This window comes from Arabidopsis thaliana (genome assembly GCF_000001735.4).
Source record: "Arabidopsis thaliana chromosome 1 sequence".
Taxonomy (NCBI): Eukaryota; Viridiplantae; Streptophyta; class Magnoliopsida; order Brassicales; family Brassicaceae; genus Arabidopsis; species Arabidopsis thaliana.
In genome coordinates this window covers 5,903,931-5,920,465 of record NC_003070.9, presented here as the reverse complement: position 1 = coordinate 5,920,465, position 16,535 = coordinate 5,903,931, and the positions used below count along the sequence as shown (strand labels likewise).

Genomic DNA, 16,535 nt, shown 5'->3' with positions numbered 1-16,535 from the left:
GTTATCGGGGAACTCAAAAGAGGCTGAAACTTAACTTTATTGAAATTATTTTTTAAGCATAACTTTGGAATTTGGAGGTATTAGTGTAAGTCCAATTTCAGAAAAGAAAAAATTGCAGGTAACAGCTGTTTTGTCTCACTACTAATCACTAGTTTTTTTTCTTCTTCTGCAGCTATTTTTTTTATATTTCATGAAGAGAAGGAAAAATTGATTCCAAGAACCGGCACAGATTCTTTGATGAGTGGTGGAGAATAAAGAAATAGGGAAAAGTGCATTACGCAAAATAATTATTAAATCATTGATCCTCTAATAACGAACCGGAATGGATTATACAATACCGGTCTAACTTGTGTTGAATTTTGTTCGGTTTAGATAAACCAAGCGCGAGTTAGGCTAATTCTTTCTCTCTCTACCCGCGGAGAAGGAGAAAGTGAGATTAACGAGAAACCCCAAGAGAGAAAATCTTCATCGACAAAATTCGATTCAGGTGATCAATTTCTTTCATATTTTCGCAATTATTTCTTGGATCTGATGTTATCTACTTTGGAATTTCTTCGCTGCATTATCTTTTGATTTGTTGTTCTTGTTCCTTTGCGTTTCTGGGTAAGAGCGAAGCTTGAAATTGCAATTGGAATCTCTAACAAGTTTAAGACTTTGCTTTGATACGGTTTATGTGGAAGTATCTGTGATTTTCTTATATATTTATGGAAGATATTGCAGCTGATTCGAGTTTGGTTTGCCTATCATTGTTGCAATTTTCTCGGTTCAATCAAAGGATTTTCTAGGTTGATATATAATTCCAGGGATTTCCAGATAATTTCCTTTAATTTGGTTGGAATTCGATTGAATTTTCGTTGCTTTCAATTGGTTTGCAGTGATTTGGGTGAAAAGATTTTTCCAAGCTCATGGAAATTGGGGATTTTTATTCAAAGGGTGTTTCTGGTGATCATAGAGTTGTTTGACTCAAGTTTCATTTGATCTTGTGTGTATTTGGTTGGTTTTTCTTTTCAATCAGGTCATGAAAGTATTGCATAATAGCTAGAAGTATTGTTATCTCTGTATATGTGTTGTGAGATAGTACAATTGGTAAAGTTTCCATATCAATGGCACGAAAATCAACTGCAATTTACTCGTTTCGATATATGTTTTTATGTAGTTCATATATGTAATTCAGACATAAGGGTTTTATGTAGTCCATCTCATCAGTAGGTGGACTTTCACTCATATTTGTATTTCGTTTTGTTGATAATGTTAAATGGGTGTAACAGCTGCTGCAGCTATTCACTTCGTCCATAGCACGTAGATGGCAGAAAAGGCCTGTATAAAACGTCTTCAAAAGGAATATAGAGCACTTTGCAAGGTACACTCTCTTTACTTGTTTTTCTACCTCTCTCGAGCTGGAACCAGGATTCCATATTTTTATTGCTCAACCAGTTTTCTCTGTACTTTCAAATGATGCTGTATCTATATGTGAATGTTTTCTTGGTTTTGGTTTAGAGTAAGTTTCATATTTTCTTTTGTTTCTTTGGGGGTTATTTAATATGTTCTGTTTTTGGCCTTTAGGAACCAGTCTCCCATGTTGTTGCTCGTCCTTCCCCAAATGACATTCTCGAGTGGCGTAAGCCTTCCCTATCTTTTTTTCTTAATCTTTATTCCTGCTGGCTTCCTGTAATCCTGTTGCAAGCGTTTCTATAAAGATGTTATGATAAGTATATATGATGGACATATTTGCTACACTTGTGAGTATACGTTAAACTAAGAAAAAATGGGATACTACGATCTAAGTAGACAGAAGAGGTCTCACATTACTTTGATGGAATAGTGAAGACTTATTTATCAAAGGTTTATATGTACTTACAATGCATAGATTTGATAGTTTTCTTCTCAATTGTGAAAGGCTGTCAGTGTTACTGTTAGCCTGATAGCGGTTAGGGAGTTTCAGTCTTTCTATTATTACTGCATTTAGTATGTTAAAAAGGGTAGCTTGATCTCTTACTAAAATAGAGTTAAACTATTGGATTAATCTTACAGATTATGTGCTGGAAGGCAGTGAGGGAACACCTTTTGCAGGTGAAAATCTTCTTTTGAAAGTTTCTTGTTAGTGTTGTCTTACGCAGTATCTTATTTTTGATACTAAAATTCTCTTTACCAGGTGGATTTTACTATGGAAAGATCAAGTTTCCTCCCGAGTATCCTTACAAGCCACCAGGGATTACGTATGTTCCAATGGTTCCTCCAAATTCAGTCTCAACATTACTCTTACCTCATTTTTTGTCCAGTTTTTTAATGAACCAAATCTTTTTCTGTTTGCCTCAGAATGACTACACCAAATGGTCGATTCATGACACAGAAGAAAATTTGTTTATCTATGAGTGATTGTAAGGACAATCTGCACTTTCTGTTCATTATTTCGTATCAATTAACTTGTCTAATATCGAAATAAGTTGACATGGCATTTACAGTTCATCCAGAAAGCTGGAATCCGATGTGGTCTGTATCAAGGTATAGATTCTTTCTTTACTTTTGGAAGATGACAATCGATATACCCGTTGATAACCAACTTTTTTTCATGAATGCAGCATACTTACAGGACTTCTCTCATTTATGGTAAGCTCACTGTAGGTTCTACATATTTATGGACATCTTGTTTGAAAATTCTCATATTCTTATATTGTAATGGTTTATTAGCTTAGATATGAATATTCAAAAAGGAAGTCTATTTTTTCTTTTCTGTTCTCAAGCTTTCTCTAAACGTTTTCCTTGCGGCGCAGATGGATACCAGTCCGACAACTGGAAGTGTTAACACTACTGTAATTGAGAAACAACGGTTGGCTAAGTCATCTCTCGCTTTCAATTGTAAAACGTAAGATTTTCCCATCATCAAAAAATTTCAAATTCTGGATTCATATAGAAGCTAAGTTTAGTTATCTGTGGTTAGGATAGTCATAAAAGCTGGTTAGATAACGAATATAGGAATGAATGCAGTCCTGAGATTACATGTTTTCGGTATTTCACCTGAATCCAATGTTCTTACTTGTGACAGCCCAGCATTTCGAAAGCTATTTCCAGAGTATGTAGAGAAGTACAACCAGCAGCAACTAGCTGAGCAAGCTACCACACAACTGACAACACCAGAGTCTCCTCAAAAGAGCGATACCAAAGTCGAGTCAGAGAAAACCATCGATCCAACAAAGGGAGATTCAGAAGGTGGCTTGAAGGAGAGGAAAAAGAACAATAAACAGGGATTGCCAGCGTGGATAATACTGTTGCTAGTGTCGGTTTTCGGTGTGGTAATGGCGTTGCCTCTGCTTCAACTGTGATTTCTATGCAACAAACCTCGACCTGGTTTTCGTATAATCTCTCCTTGTGTCTCTCTCTCTTCAGCATCAAGAGTAGTCTCCTTTTGTCTAGTGCTCTTCGTCTGAATTTACTCATTTAGCACCTCATGGTTTGTGCTTGTAAAAGCAGATAACATAAGTTTGGTTTCACAATTACATACATATTGTAGCTTCGTTGGAACTACTTTGTATAGTATATATGAATTGAGGATAATGGTTTGGATTTGAAAAATAGAACCGTATGGTTTTCAAATTGTACTTCTCCTAGAGCTCACAGGTTAATTTGTCAATTTATGTAAATACTCTGGTGTAGTAACTTGATGAAAACAGAAGTGACAGAGAGAATACACAGACAATAGTGAATAGAATTGTTAGGTATATTGGGCCAATTAAGCAATTGTCCCTTTAGGCCCATTGGTAAGAAAAGGAAAAAACCATACTTAATGATAAATTAAAACCGGTATGGCTGTACCGGTTCAATCTGTCTTCAACCACCGACGTTGACTTGTTACCAATCTTCTTCTTCTGCTCGAGTCCAGTCCAGTGAAAGTGATTATGTTTATGGTTAATAATGTTAACTCTATAATTTAGTGGGAAAAATGTTATTTAATACCTCAACTTACAAAAAATGGTCAAATTAACCGTGAACTCGTGAAATGGCCGTTTTAACTTTCAACAAAAAGTTGACTTCTGTTTTAACATTCAAGTTTGCGTTGACTCGGCCTAATTAACCACCGTTAAAATTCCTTCTAACAGCGTAATTGACAGACGTTACAGAACATCCGTTAAGGTGATACGACGACGTTTTGTGCTATCAACAGACTTCAAAGTCGACGAAACCTCTGAAAAATCCCCAAATCAAAACCCAAACCCTAAAAATCATTTTCTCTCAAATTTTTCGATCAAATCTGCATTATGAGCTGCAACTCAAGGAATTCGAGTGGTGAAAGTGGAGGCTGCAATTCAGGAATGATTTCGAATGCTGAAGCTGGAGGTTTCAAGAGCCGTGGGTTTCCTGTTAAGTGTAAATGTGGGCTCGACGTCGTCATGTTTACATCGAGCACGGCTAAGAACCCTGGAAGGCCTTTCTTTCGGTGCAAAAGCTGTGAAGATGTAAGTAGATTTGATATGAGAATGTGATGTTTTTTGTGTTTGGTCGATAAAAGCTTGAGATGGAATTGCAGGATCATTTGTTCAAATGGGTGGAGGATTGTATGTATGAAGAGGTTATAGATGCTCTACCCAAAATCTCCAGCATTGATAACGAGATAATCAATGCAAAAGCTGAGGTTGCTGTTGAAATTGCAAACTTAAAGGAGCTAATGATAGAGTTGAAAGAAGATGGAATGTGGAGCAAAAGAGAAATTCAGAGATGGAAAAAGATGACGAAAGTGTGCTTGGTGTGCCTTTGTTTTAGTGTGATTGCAATTGTAATATCAATGTTCTATAAGAAAAAAACCCAGAAATTTGTTCTTGGTTATTAGTGTGTAATCGAATGGGAGCTTAGTTTGAATGTGATGTCTTTGTTGTTTCTCTTGTTGTTGGTCTTTGTTGTTTAGTTTGTGTTTGGTTATGCTTTTACTATGTAATGACATGTAGCTTTGGTAATGGTAATGAATTTCATTTGAAAGAAAAGGTCAACTTCTTAAAACTGAGACTAAGCTAATCATATAGAGAGACAAGTGCAAACAACAATAAGTAAAAAGACTTAGATTATGTCATAAAGACAAGTTCAAACAACAAAAACAAACCGAGACTAAACATATGTCATAAAGACAAGTTCAAACAACAAAAACAAACATGAGACTAGCTTATCATGTTCCACGAGAACATTCAAACCATGGTGCAAGTCCAGCAAGTCCTTGCGATTGTGCTTCTCCTTGTGGTTGTTCAGACACTTGTGATGTTCCACGACCTCTTCCCCTCTGTCTTTGTGCTCCACGAGTTGTTCCCCTTTGTCTTTGTGTTCCACGACCTCTTCCTCTTTGGCTTTGTGTTTGTGACCCATTGTTCTGCCCTAGTGAGCCATTGTTCTGCCCTTGTGACACATTTTCCTGCCCTTGTAACACATTACCCTGCCCTTGTGAGCCATTATCATGTCCATGTGATCCTTCTACATACCCTTGTGGTTCCTAATACAAACATTACAATCAGTTTTTGAAACAGAATTTTTGAAAATAGAAATGAAAGATATACAAACCTCATTTATCCTTGGTCGACCTCTTGGTCTCTTTGGTGGACTTAAAACAGTAGCATTTTTGCATGATTTCTTGTTGTGCCCTTCTTGCAAGCAGTTAGAGCATGTCATGATCCTCTTTTCCCTTGACATTTTGTTCGGATTTGAGGAAGAGGCAACTTCATTTCTTCCTTTCCTTCTTGCATAATTGCTTGGCCTTCCGGCATTGCCTCTTCTCCATGGTGGTGGCAAGACAGGCAGCCTATTCAATCGACCCCACAAAGGCATCCCTTGGACTGGCCTAATACCACGGAAATATGTTTCTCGCCACCTATTTCTTGTGTAGTAGTCGTTCACATAGCTCTCAACCTTCTCTTTTTTCCCTATTATCACACATGTTGCATGAACACATGGGATCCCAACCATTTGCCATTTCCTGCAGCCGCATGTCTTTAAGTCCATATCAACAAAGTAGCCAACTCCATTGACATAGATTTCATGCAAATTATCCCTGGACATGTATCTCTGTGTATTCTGGAACCCAGCAATCATTTTCTCAATCTCAGCATGAGCTCTTGGTGTGTACTTTGTTTTGCACCTGTCAGCAATGATAAACCTTTTGGCTGTCCTAACCATGCATTGCCTCCTAATATCCTCTAGAAGATCTAACAGTGGTTTCCGCCTAGCTTGTCTAATGGTTCTATTGAATGACTCACTCAGATTGTTGAGATTGTCGTTGCAACATGTACCGGTTCTAAAGAATGCTCTAGACTATGTAATCAGACTAGTAAGTTGGAGAGACGTGTAGGCTTGGATATTGTACCTTTTTAAGTCTGCCTGGTAATTATTGAACTCTTCTACGGTGTAGCTGCGTGCTATCTTCCAAAATAGACGTTGTAGCTCAATGTCGTGGCTGTCCCTTTTCCAATTATCCATGATGTGTTTTGAACATTGTCGATGCTCGGCTTGCGGAAGAATGGTATGGATAGCCTTGACTAAACCCTGCAAAACAACAAAAAAAACACAAGTTTAGTATGATTGTCTATCTCAAATTACAGTAGATATATGAAGGGAATCTTATAGAATAGAGACTAACAGATTGTTTATCTGAAATGATTGCCAGATCAGTCATTTCGCATAGCCCCAAGCTTGTAGAGAGCTGTCTCAAGAACCAGTCCCAGTTGTCATCATTTTCTATCTCGACTACAGACCAAGCAATAGGGACAATCCGATTGTCACCATCTCTTCCAACTGCGGCTAATAGATGTCCTTTTATGTCCCATTTCAGAAAAGCTCCATCTATCCCTATTACGGGTCTGCAAGTTTGTTTCCATGACTCCCTTTGAGCTTGAAAACAAATATATAACCGGTAAAATCTCTGCTTGCTTCCAATCACTGCTCCTGCAACTGTCTCTATGTTGAACTCTGTCCCCGGATTCCGCAATAACACCTCTGCTTGATAATCCCATATCCTAGCAAAATGAGAATCATGACTAGCACGTCTAGCTCTCAAAACTTTTGTCTTTGCCTTAGCACATTGGTCTGGAGTCACTTCCAACTTGTATTCTCTTAAGATCTCAGCAACCATCTCATGTTTAGTGAGTTTTGGATTCACTCTCAACCTTTCTTCAAACAAAAACCCATTAGATGACACCTTTAACATCTTCGAATGTCCTGACCTCACACAAGTATGCTCATTGTAATAAGTTCGTATTTGCATCTTATGTTTTCTCTTCTCATAAGAGCAACGGACTCTCCACGGACATTCAACACCCTCATCACTAACATACACACACTTAGCAGCAACAACCATAGCTTCAGATTTATAAAGTTTAATGTCATACCTTGTCTTTAGGGAAGACATCAAAGGAGCAAGCTTGAAATCTTCAGGAGAGTTATAAGTCTTCTCCAATGCTAGTAAAATCTCAGGATCACCAAGATCATTTCGAGCTGCCTCTACTCTATCATCATCTTCATCGTCAGAGGACAAAGGATCTGGAATCTTGTCTTCATCCCATATATCATCTCCGCTGTCATTGTCACTAGCTTCTTCTTCTCCATTAGCCTCTGGAAAATCTCTTTCCATGTCTAAGTTACCATCTTCTTCGACACCTAATCCAGCAGTATCATCTTCTTCTCTATTAGTATCTACTGCATCATCAACCTCATCGCAGTCTTCATCTCCTTGGACTGCACAGTCATCGTCTTCATCAAGAGCAGGAACTTCAGCCTCTAAATCCTCCTCTTCTTCATCTCTGATTCTCCTTCGTTTACTTCGTCTAAGTGGAGCACGAACTTCGACTGCATCTGCCACAGCAACGCCTGATTCTTGAGCTTCATCGTGAGCTTCCTCTTCCTCTTGTCCAATTTCACGACGAGTTGATTCTTCAACTGCAACATCAACTTCTTCTTCCAATCTATTTTGCGTTCGTCTACTTCGCCTAAGTGGAGAACAAACTGCGGTTGCATCTGCCACATCAACGGACTGACCTCAAGCTTCTTCTCCAATTTGATTTGCTTCTCCTTCCGGCACTGGTTCAACTGCATCGTGAGCTTCTTCTTCCAATCTGATTTGCCTTCGTTTACTTCGCCTAAGTGGAGAACGAACTTCGGCCACATCTGCCACATCAACATTTGATACTACATTCGCTTGACCTCGAGCTTCTTCTCCAATTCGATCTGCTTCTCCTTCCGGCGTTGCTTTAGCTGCATCTTGTGCTCCGTCTTCTCCGCCACAAGACTCAGATACCACATTCGTTTCACCCCCAACTTCTTCTCCAATTTCATCTCTTTCTCCTCGCGGTGGTGCTTCAACTCCATCTCCCACCAAATTCTCTGATTCGTGAAGCATTGGAGATCCAATCCTCACAACGACGCCATTCTTTCTAACTAATGGCATTTCAGAAAACGAATTGAAGCAATTAGGGTTTCGATTTTGATTTTGGGGGCATGATTAAGTTTCGATTTGGGTTTAGGGTAATTGATTTTGTTTTGAGAATTTCTATTCTCGATTTTGATTTCTCTTTAGCACGAAAACGACGTCGTAAGACTATAGTAACAGATGTTTAACGGACTAAAACGTCTGTCAATTATGCTGCCGAGTCAACGCAAACTTGAATGTTAAAACAGAAGTCAACTTTTTGTTGAGAGTTAAAACGGCCATTTCACGAGTTCACGGTTAATTTGGCCATTCTTTGTAAGTTGAGGTATTAAATAACAGTTTTCTCATAATTTAATCTGTTTATTCGCATTTTCTATCGAATTTCGAGTTTTTGAATTTTGAGATTTGACTCTGAGAAGAATCTCCCATTGATTACCAGCTCGGCGATGGTGCGCAACTCGTCGGACGAAGAAGAGGACCACCGCAATTTAATCCCACAAAACGACACCAGAGACAACGATCTCAATCTACGCCCTGACGCCAGGACCGTAAATATGGCTAACGGCGGTGGCAGGAGTCCGAGATCGGCGTTACAGATCGATGAAATCTTGTCGCGAGCTCGGAATCGTTGGAAAATCTCAGTTAACAAGCGTTACGTCGTTGCTGCCGTCTCTCTAACTTTATTCGTCGGACTTCTGTTCTTATTTACTGATACTCGTACATTCTTCTCGAGCTTTAAGCTTGATCCAATGTCAAGCCGTGTCAAGGAATCTGAGCTCCAAGCTCTGAATCTTCTTAGGCAGCAACAGCTAGCGCTAGTCTCTCTGTTGAACCGTACGAATTTCAATTCTTCGAATGCAATTAGTTCTTCTGTAGTAATAGACAATGTGAAAGCTGCTCTACTGAAGCAGATTTCAGTGAATAAGGAAATCGAAGAAGTGCTTCTTTCACCACACAGGACTGGGAATTACTCTATCACTGCTTCTGGTTCAGATAGTTTCACTGGTTCTTATAACGCTGATATATGTAGAAAGGTAGATCAGAAGTTGTTGGACCGGAAAACGATCGAATGGAAGCCGAGACCAGATAAGTTCCTATTTGCTATCTGTCTCTCAGGTCAAATGAGTAACCACTTGATTTGTTTAGAGAAACATATGTTCTTTGCTGCGCTACTGGATCGAGTTCTTGTGATTCCAAGCTCTAAGTTTGATTACCAGTATGATAAAGTGATTGATATAGAGCGGATTAACACGTGCTTGGGAAGAACTGTTGTCATTTCTTTTGATCAGTTCAAGGAGATTGATAAGAAGAACAATGCTCACATTGACAGATTCATCTGTTACGTCTCGTCGCCACAGCCTTGTTATGTTGATGAGGATCATATCAAGAAGCTCAAGGGATTGGGGGTTTCCATTGGTGGGAAGCTTGAGGCTCCTTGGAGTGAAGATATAAAGAAGCCAACTAAGCGGACTTCTCAAGAGGTAGTGGAAAAGTTTAAGTCCGATGATGGTGTGATCGCCATAGGGGATGTCTTCTATGCTGATATGGAGCAAGATTTGGTGATGCAGCCTGGTGGACCCATCAACCATAAATGTAAAACACTGATCGAACCCAGTAGGCTCATTTTGGTGACGGCACAACGATTCATCCAGACATTCTTAGGAAAGAATTTCATCTCGCTTCATCTCCGTAGGCATGGGTTCCTTAAGTTCTGGTGAGTTTTTTTTGTTGCCATCACTCCCTTTTTAGGCTACAGAACCTTGCCATTGTTGCCATTATGTATCTTGATAGTGTAGCTCACACTCAATTGATTGGGATACCAGAACACCTTTCCACCTGGTTTGTTAATTAGTACATATCTCCATCCAGAAGTTTGTCATTTGCTTTACTTAGGCACTTCTGTGTAACAATTGAATACTGTGCTGATTGATATAGGGACTAGGATTGGATTTTGACAAACTGTGTCTCATTTATAGCTGGCTCTGTCTAATGAAATGATTTCTGGCCAGCAATGCAAAATCGCCAAGTTGTTTTTATCCCATACCACAAGCTGCAGACTGCATCAGTCGGATGGTGGAAAGGGCCAATGCTCCAGTCATCTACCTTTCAACAGATGCTGCAGAAAGCGAAACCGGTCTTCTTCAGTCACTAGTAGTCGTTGATGGAAAAGTCGTTCCCCTTGTCAAACGTCCACCTCAAAACTCTGCAGAAAAGTGGGACTCGTTGTTGTATAGACATGGTATAGAAGATGACTCTCAGGTAACGCACTTATTGCTTTGTTTATGGGCCAAAGATCTTGTTCTCTACTTGAACCGTATCTCTAATGTGGTATTGAACAGAAATCAATTCTAATGGCTATGATCTAGTAACATTCTTTGGTCTGAGAAAAATTCGTAGATATTCTTTGACGAGACATTCACTTGCTTATGCTTTGGTTTTTGGAATGGTTAGGTGTATGCTATGTTGGATAAGACTATATGTGCAATGTCCAGTGTATTCATCGGAGCATCGGGTTCTACTTTTACAGAGGATATCTTGCGGCTAAGAAAAGACTGGGGAACTTCATCTATGTGCGATGAGTATCTCTGTCGAGGCGAAGAACCAAACTTCATAGCTGAAAATGAATAAACAAGTAAACACATTCGTTAATTTTCCTCTGTTTCCATGGTTCTTCTTCTTTACCTGTATTATAGTAGGTGGTTTAATGTCAAATTCGTTTGATTCTTTTCCGACGGTTTTGTGAATTTTGTCGGTGAAATATAGTTTATTTGCTTGAGAATTTTGTGTTCTATAAGAACAGCTTGATTGCTTTTGAAACAAGTAATTATAAACCAAGATTTATTCAACACGGAATGTGGACTAAATTAGTAATAATTGAAAACAAGAGAGTAAATATTCGATTACACAGGAAATAAAAGTGGTGATTTTTCAATTTAACCAAAGTGATGAACAATGATCACAGGTTCAGTGAAACACCGACATATATGGCCTACAATTGATCTCAGCAGAGCATATCAGGTGAAATTTCTGCTGTCACCGGAAAACAAGACTACATTACAGACTACAGATCATATGAATGCTCTAAATATTGTTTTTACTTCTCTGAGGAACACAACATTGTTCGATTCCTCTTTATGTAAATTTTGAGATAGGGAAAAACTAAGAGAGTGTTTTAGACAGTATGAGCTGCACGGATCATCCTTTGGTCAATTTGTTTGAGTTTGATCACAGATTCTAAATGCCTTGACACTGAATGAACCTCTAGAAGCCTACCAAATGAAAAACAATATAGTTATTTTGGTAGTATGTGAAAATGGAAGAGAATACCCAAAACGGGGTATAGATAAAAAGAGAACCTGGCGATTTCTGCACGCCTCCTGGTTTGTTCAGCGATCCAAGAAGCGCGAGAACGGCTTCCTCTGAGTTCTTCTGCGGAACGACTTCTCTGAGAGATGGTTACATTGGGCGATCCATCATCTTTCCCATAATCTTTCTTGTAAGTAAAAGCTGTCTGCAAGACAAACCAACGGTCTCATCTTCAAGAAAATGCATAGTTTAAGTGTGAGACTGACTAACAAGCAGAGGACAAGAGACACAGGACATGTACCAACCTTACGGTCCAATACGAGATTCCAAGCTTCTCCACTCAATGCGTAGTGAAAGACAAACTTTATAACATCTAGAGGTATGTAAAATATCAGACTGTATAACCATATAACACCTGCCCATCTCCATCCAATGCCGGTGATTTTAGCAAAGCTGATGTTGGCATACACAGCAATTAATGTAGCCGCCTGTGTACATGAAATGGACAAGTCAATATCACGACCTATGTGTGCTATATAGCATTCTGTGATGGAAAAAATGCGAAGTATGGGGAATTCGTACAAGTTGAGCAAGAATGAAGGCAAAAATCAGGAGAGTCCCGGGACGTTCAAAAAATGACCAGCCTCGACTACGTGTTACAAATATGAGTGCCTGACTGATGATGCTCACTTGGAGATACATCGCGGATGACACTTGTTCACTGTTGTTGGCAATTGATTTTACATGGAAGTGTTTCTGCAGCCATTAAAGATTGGTCACCGGTATGCATTCTTCTCGGTAAGCAAAATCTAACTTACTTTGAGTGATAGGAAGATACCTCGAAGAAGGTGGTAGAAACAATGATCCAGTAAAACAGGACGGTGACCAATGCTAGATATGTTCCAATGACAATTCCTGTCGCAAATATCTGGTTGAGCTTCCAACTCTCGGGTGTAGGAGATGGCCTAACTCGATCTTTAGAAATAGTCATGATAGTCCCTGATGCGTAGGAGATAAACATAGCGTTTGAAAGTGATAAAAATTAGGTTACATCAATATGAAGCTATTGATTAAGAGATTACCGTCATTGAGTATTGCGATTATCAGAACCATGAAAGGTGGGAAGTCGTATTCCCATATCAACGCTAAAAGTGTAAAACCAAGCTGCATGAAACAATGTCAAGAAGAGAAAGTTCAAGTAAGTTGATGTAACTTAACTAACATGAGTTAGATCATGTATCATGAAGCTCCTTACCACTATGCGTATGGTGATAGAGACTGCATATACCTGCAGATTCGTACTGATTAGTCGGTAATTCAGAGAAAAACATAAGCTAGTTGAGAATGTCATCAGGCTACTTGAAATCCATATCCTATATTATATGATTTTTCATTTCTTTAGCTATCAGGGATCAGATGATAGTAGTATAACTATAACTTTAGTACTTACTGTATAGTTCCTCATCCGCTGGAAAATGGCTCTGCTGGTCAAGACAGCACTGATAATTACACTTAAGCCGGGATCAGTTAGTACTATGTCAGCAGAACTTCTTGCAGCATCTGTTGCATCTGCGACAGCTATTCCGATGTCAGCTTTTTTGAGAGCAGGAGCATCATTCACACCATCTCCGGTCATTCCAACCACATGCTTCATTTCTTGTAAAATCTTTACAATCTCATACTTATGTTCTGTAACATGAGAGACAAAAAAAATTTGGGATTAGAAATGAGAGCAAATCTTAAATTTCGTAGGTACTAAGGTTGTGTTAGAATATGACCAGGGAAAACTCCAGCAAATCCATCTGCCATTTCAATTAGCTCATCCACTGGAATGGCTTCATGCTCATCATTGTTGTGGCCTAACAAAGAGGAAGAAGGATACATGTTGGTTCCCATTCCAAGACGTCTGCCTGTCTCCTTTGCAATCGCCAATTGATCACCTACATGTGGTTCCAAACTTATCATTCATTTTCCCAGAGTTTTACCGTTTACTCACAAGGGTATATGTGTTTCTCTGTCGGGCCAAGCCTACCAAGCTAAAGGTTAAGATTTACCAGTGATCATCTTAACGCAAACTCCCAGGCTAAGAGCTCTAAGGATGGTTTCACCGCTATCATGCCTTGGGGGATCAAACAGTGGCAACAGACCACAGAACCTCCATGGTCCTCCAGGACTGTTGTTGCTTTTCTCTGGAATTTCCTAGAAACAATTATTTAAATGATGCAATGAATTGGAGTAATTAATGTCATCATAACGTTCTTCTTCAAAAGTACACTTATGATAAAACCAGCTCAAGAGAGAAAGGGAGAGGACAATGATGTTACCTGATAAGCAACCGCAAGAGACCTCAAACCTTTTTCTGCAAATCTATCAATGATGGCATAAACTCTTTGCGCAATCTCATTTTTCTGCTGACACAAGTTTAGAACCTATAATATAGTGCAGTTGTATTAGTGATGGTATTTCTTTCATGGAAACAGTACAAAAAAATTCACTAAATTTTTACAACTAGAGTCAGTTTGGTAGTGCTAAGAATACATACCTGTTCAGGAGCACCTTTGGTAGCACGATACCATTTTCCATCGGAATCAATATACGTTATTGCAGTACGTTTGTCCACAGGATTGAATGGTAAGAAATGGATTTCTCTAATGTTTGCACGTGCCTACAGATAAACAACCTTTGTATGAGAAAAACTTCTAAGAAGGTGATAGTCTTATAAAAGAGAGTTCATGTTAGAGAAACATCTCTACCTCTCTGGGATCTGCAAGCATGCTAACAATGGCTGCATCTATAGCATCCTGATTTTCTAGTCGTGAAGCTCGGCCTGCAAGCAACAAAATTGTATCCTTGTCCATGTAGTCAACGAATACCTGTGCAGAAGGATTTGTACATTTAAACACCAACAATAGAGAACAAGACGATGAAGAAGGAGGCAACTGTTCTTAACAGTATTGTTTGATGAAATTCAAGTCGCATCTGTAGTATTGGTACCTCAATAAGATTTTTATCAACGGTAAGACTGTTCAAAGTAAGGGTTCCAGTTTTATCACAGCAGAGTACATCCATCCCAGCCATTTCCTCTATTGCGGTCATTCTTTTCGTAATGGCACCCTTAGAGAACATGAAGAAACAGATTATTGCTAACAAACTGTTTTAAAGAATAACAAACAAAGGACTTCCTTTTGCATTCAGCAGCTTAAAGTGGGATGTACCTGTTGTGAAAGTCGATGAGATCCAATGGCAAGCGTTACAGATAGTACAGTGGGCATGGCAATGGGTATCCCTCCAATCAGTAGTACAAGAAGATTATTGATCCCAATTCTGTAAGAGCGATGTTGTACAGGGAACATGATAATGATTTCAAGAACCATTCCAACAGCAATGGAGCAAATGCAGAAGTTTCCAATCGATGTAAGAACCTAGAAGAAAACATGTCAAAGACTACATTCGGTTTTTCCAGATTCCAAGTTCACTAATCAGGTTCTATCCAACCAAAAGGGAAAGAAAGAAGGAAAACCTGCTGAAAATGTCCAGTTACATCTGTACTGTCCACCAAGCGTGCTGTTTTTCCAAAGAAGGTGGTCGATCCAGTTGCTATCACAACAGCTTCTATTTCACCTTGTTTACAAGTAGAGCCAGAAAAGACCTGTTCACCCTTCTTCTTGGTCACAGGTAGTGATTCTCCGGTCAGCACTGACTGCAGGAATAAATGTTTTAACTATTCTGTCAGAGAAAGTCTTTACATAGTACACACTAAAAGAATAGAGACTAGATATTCTGGACGTACCTGATCAATCTTCAAGGGGTCTCCTTCAAGAAGGCGAGCATCTGCAGGAATGATATCCCCAAGCTTAATGCTAATTATATCACCAGGTACCAAGATAGAAGCATCTTGTTCTTGCCACTGTCCATCTCTAAGAACCTATAAGAGTGGATCTAAATCAAATTTAAGGTAATATAGAAATTAAAGTGCAGCTAACTTTGCCGTTTCGGCTCATAGGAAGGTTAAGAGCCATACTCTTGTTTTTAAAGCCAAGCGAGCCATAAGAGCTGCAGCAGCATTCCCAGCATTGTTTTCTTCAAAGAAGCTGATTGTTGCGTTGATCAGCAAAAGGCAAACGATTCCAGTAAAGTCTTCCCAGTCAGGACCTAGACTCTGTAATACCATTTTCACCATGAGTTTCAAGGTGCTTTTTCATAAACACTCATGGATGGAAAATGGTAGCAAAACTGTGGTTGTCTTACTTGACTATTAGCGAGGGCAATGGCCATCAATGCAGCAGCTTCCATAACCCATGACAAGGGATTCCACATAAAACCTAAGAATTTCACAAATCTGTTCTCCTGTATCATTGTTGTTTTAAATGGCGGTTAGCACAAGATAATAGAGACAATTGGCAGGAACACTAAGAAGAATGTCATGTTTATTACCTGTTTCTCTTCAAGTCTGTTAGGACCAAATATCTTCAATCTCTCTTCAGCATCTCCAGATAAAAGCCCTTGAGGCGATGTTCTTAGGTATTCAAAAACCTCCTCCAACGGCAATATACCCTGTCAAGCTCAAGAAGGGTCAAAACCCTTTTTTGCCACTAAGAATTCAAGTACTAATAAGAGTATACAGTTAAAAGGAACATTTACCAAATCAATTCCTTTTCTGTTGAAAGTATCAGGATCCAGCAATGGCTTGTCCAAATCCTCGGCCATACTTAAAAGCTTCAAAATGTATTACCAGGATCCGATACTAATTTCGTCGTTAAGAATATACCAGGAACAGAAGAGAAACAGGAATCCTTAAAAAGAATCCAGGAATATTGAAACTGAAACGACCATT

At 39.1% G+C, this 16,535-nt stretch overlaps 3 protein-coding genes and 2 pseudogenes across 14 annotated transcripts; 3 read left to right on the top strand and 2 right to left on the bottom strand.

Annotated features, from left to right (window-relative positions):
• Positions 1–72: 72 nt before the first annotated feature.
• On the top strand, positions 73–3,634 carry UBC34 (ubiquitin-conjugating enzyme 34). 9 transcript variants are annotated; one of them, NM_001332287.1, is made up of 11 exons: positions 73–85; positions 173–487; positions 1,269–1,360; positions 1,564–1,618; positions 2,032–2,070; positions 2,153–2,216; positions 2,317–2,378; positions 2,463–2,502; positions 2,580–2,607; positions 2,772–2,863; positions 3,044–3,595. In NM_001332287.1, exons 3-11 carry the CDS (start codon positions 1,304–1,306, stop codon positions 3,318–3,320), a joined length of 714 nt encoding a protein of 237 aa, NP_001319027.1. In that variant the 5' UTR covers positions 73–85; positions 173–487; positions 1,269–1,303; the 3' UTR covers positions 3,321–3,595. The 9 variants fall into 9 exon arrangements, with proteins under 9 accessions (NP_001319027.1, NP_173172.1, NP_001321631.1 ...); NM_001332293.1 differs by lacking the exon at positions 73–85 and having other exon boundaries at positions 242–269; positions 373–487; NM_101590.4 differs by lacking the exon at positions 73–85 and having other exon boundaries at positions 124–487; positions 3,044–3,634.
• Positions 3,635–4,253: 619 nt separating this feature from the next.
• AT1G17277 lies at positions 4,254–4,822 on the top strand (annotated as a pseudogene; the record flags this gene model as incomplete). Its single annotated transcript has 2 exons — positions 4,254–4,451; positions 4,523–4,822.
• A 330-nt stretch (positions 4,823–5,152) lies between these two features.
• Positions 5,153–8,413, bottom strand: AT1G17275 (annotated as a pseudogene; the record flags this gene model as incomplete). Its single annotated transcript has 1 exon — positions 5,153–8,413.
• Positions 8,414–8,757: 344 nt separating this feature from the next.
• On the top strand, positions 8,758–11,381 carry AT1G17270 (O-fucosyltransferase family protein). Of its 2 annotated transcripts, NM_001332286.1 has the most exons (4): positions 8,758–10,109; positions 10,405–10,654; positions 10,847–11,027; positions 11,358–11,381. In NM_001332286.1, exons 1-3 carry the CDS (start codon positions 8,842–8,844, stop codon positions 11,021–11,023), a joined length of 1,695 nt encoding a protein of 564 aa, NP_001322684.1. In that variant the 5' UTR covers positions 8,758–8,841; the 3' UTR covers positions 11,024–11,027; positions 11,358–11,381. The 2 variants fall into 2 exon arrangements, with proteins under 2 accessions (NP_001322684.1, NP_173170.2); NM_101588.4 differs by lacking the exon at positions 11,358–11,381 and having other exon boundaries at positions 8,771–10,109; positions 10,847–11,301.
• A 186-nt stretch (positions 11,382–11,567) lies between these two features.
• AHA10 (autoinhibited H[+]-ATPase) lies at positions 11,568–16,408 on the bottom strand (the record flags this gene model as incomplete). Its single annotated transcript, NM_101587.2, has 21 exons — positions 11,568–11,664; positions 11,752–11,906; positions 12,007–12,189; positions 12,284–12,457; positions 12,540–12,700; positions 12,784–12,865; positions 12,957–12,989; positions 13,152–13,390; positions 13,480–13,641; positions 13,756–13,900; positions 14,026–14,130; positions 14,244–14,366; positions 14,455–14,574; positions 14,696–14,815; positions 14,917–15,123; positions 15,222–15,401; positions 15,492–15,626; positions 15,723–15,860; positions 15,950–16,048; positions 16,136–16,255; positions 16,343–16,408. The coding sequence occupies 21 exons, from the start codon at positions 16,406–16,408 to the stop codon at positions 11,568–11,570; spliced, it is 2,844 nt and encodes a 947-aa protein (NP_173169.2).
• Between the last annotated feature and the right edge of the window lie 127 nt (positions 16,409–16,535).

Bases quoted from the DNA above. Each gene is read 5' to 3' on its own strand.
- UBC34 (NM_001332289.1), top strand. From the start codon at position 1,304: ATGGCAGAAAAGGCCTGTATAAAACGTCTTCAAAAGGAATATAGAGCA. The intron at 2,503-2,579 runs GTATAGATTCTT...TCATGAATGCAG, and splicing joins CCGATGTGGTCTGTATCAAG to CATACTTACAGGACTTCTCT. The intron at 2,608-2,771 runs GTAAGCTCACTG...CTTGCGGCGCAG, and splicing joins CAGGACTTCTCTCATTTATG to ATGGATACCAGTCCGACAAC.
- AT1G17270 (NM_001332286.1), top strand. From the start codon at position 8,842: ATGGTGCGCAACTCGTCGGACGAAGAAGAGGACCACCGCAATTTAATC. The intron at 10,110-10,404 runs GTGAGTTTTTTT...ATTTCTGGCCAG, and splicing joins CATGGGTTCCTTAAGTTCTG to CAATGCAAAATCGCCAAGTT. The intron at 10,655-10,846 runs GTAACGCACTTA...TGGAATGGTTAG, and splicing joins GTATAGAAGATGACTCTCAG to GTGTATGCTATGTTGGATAA.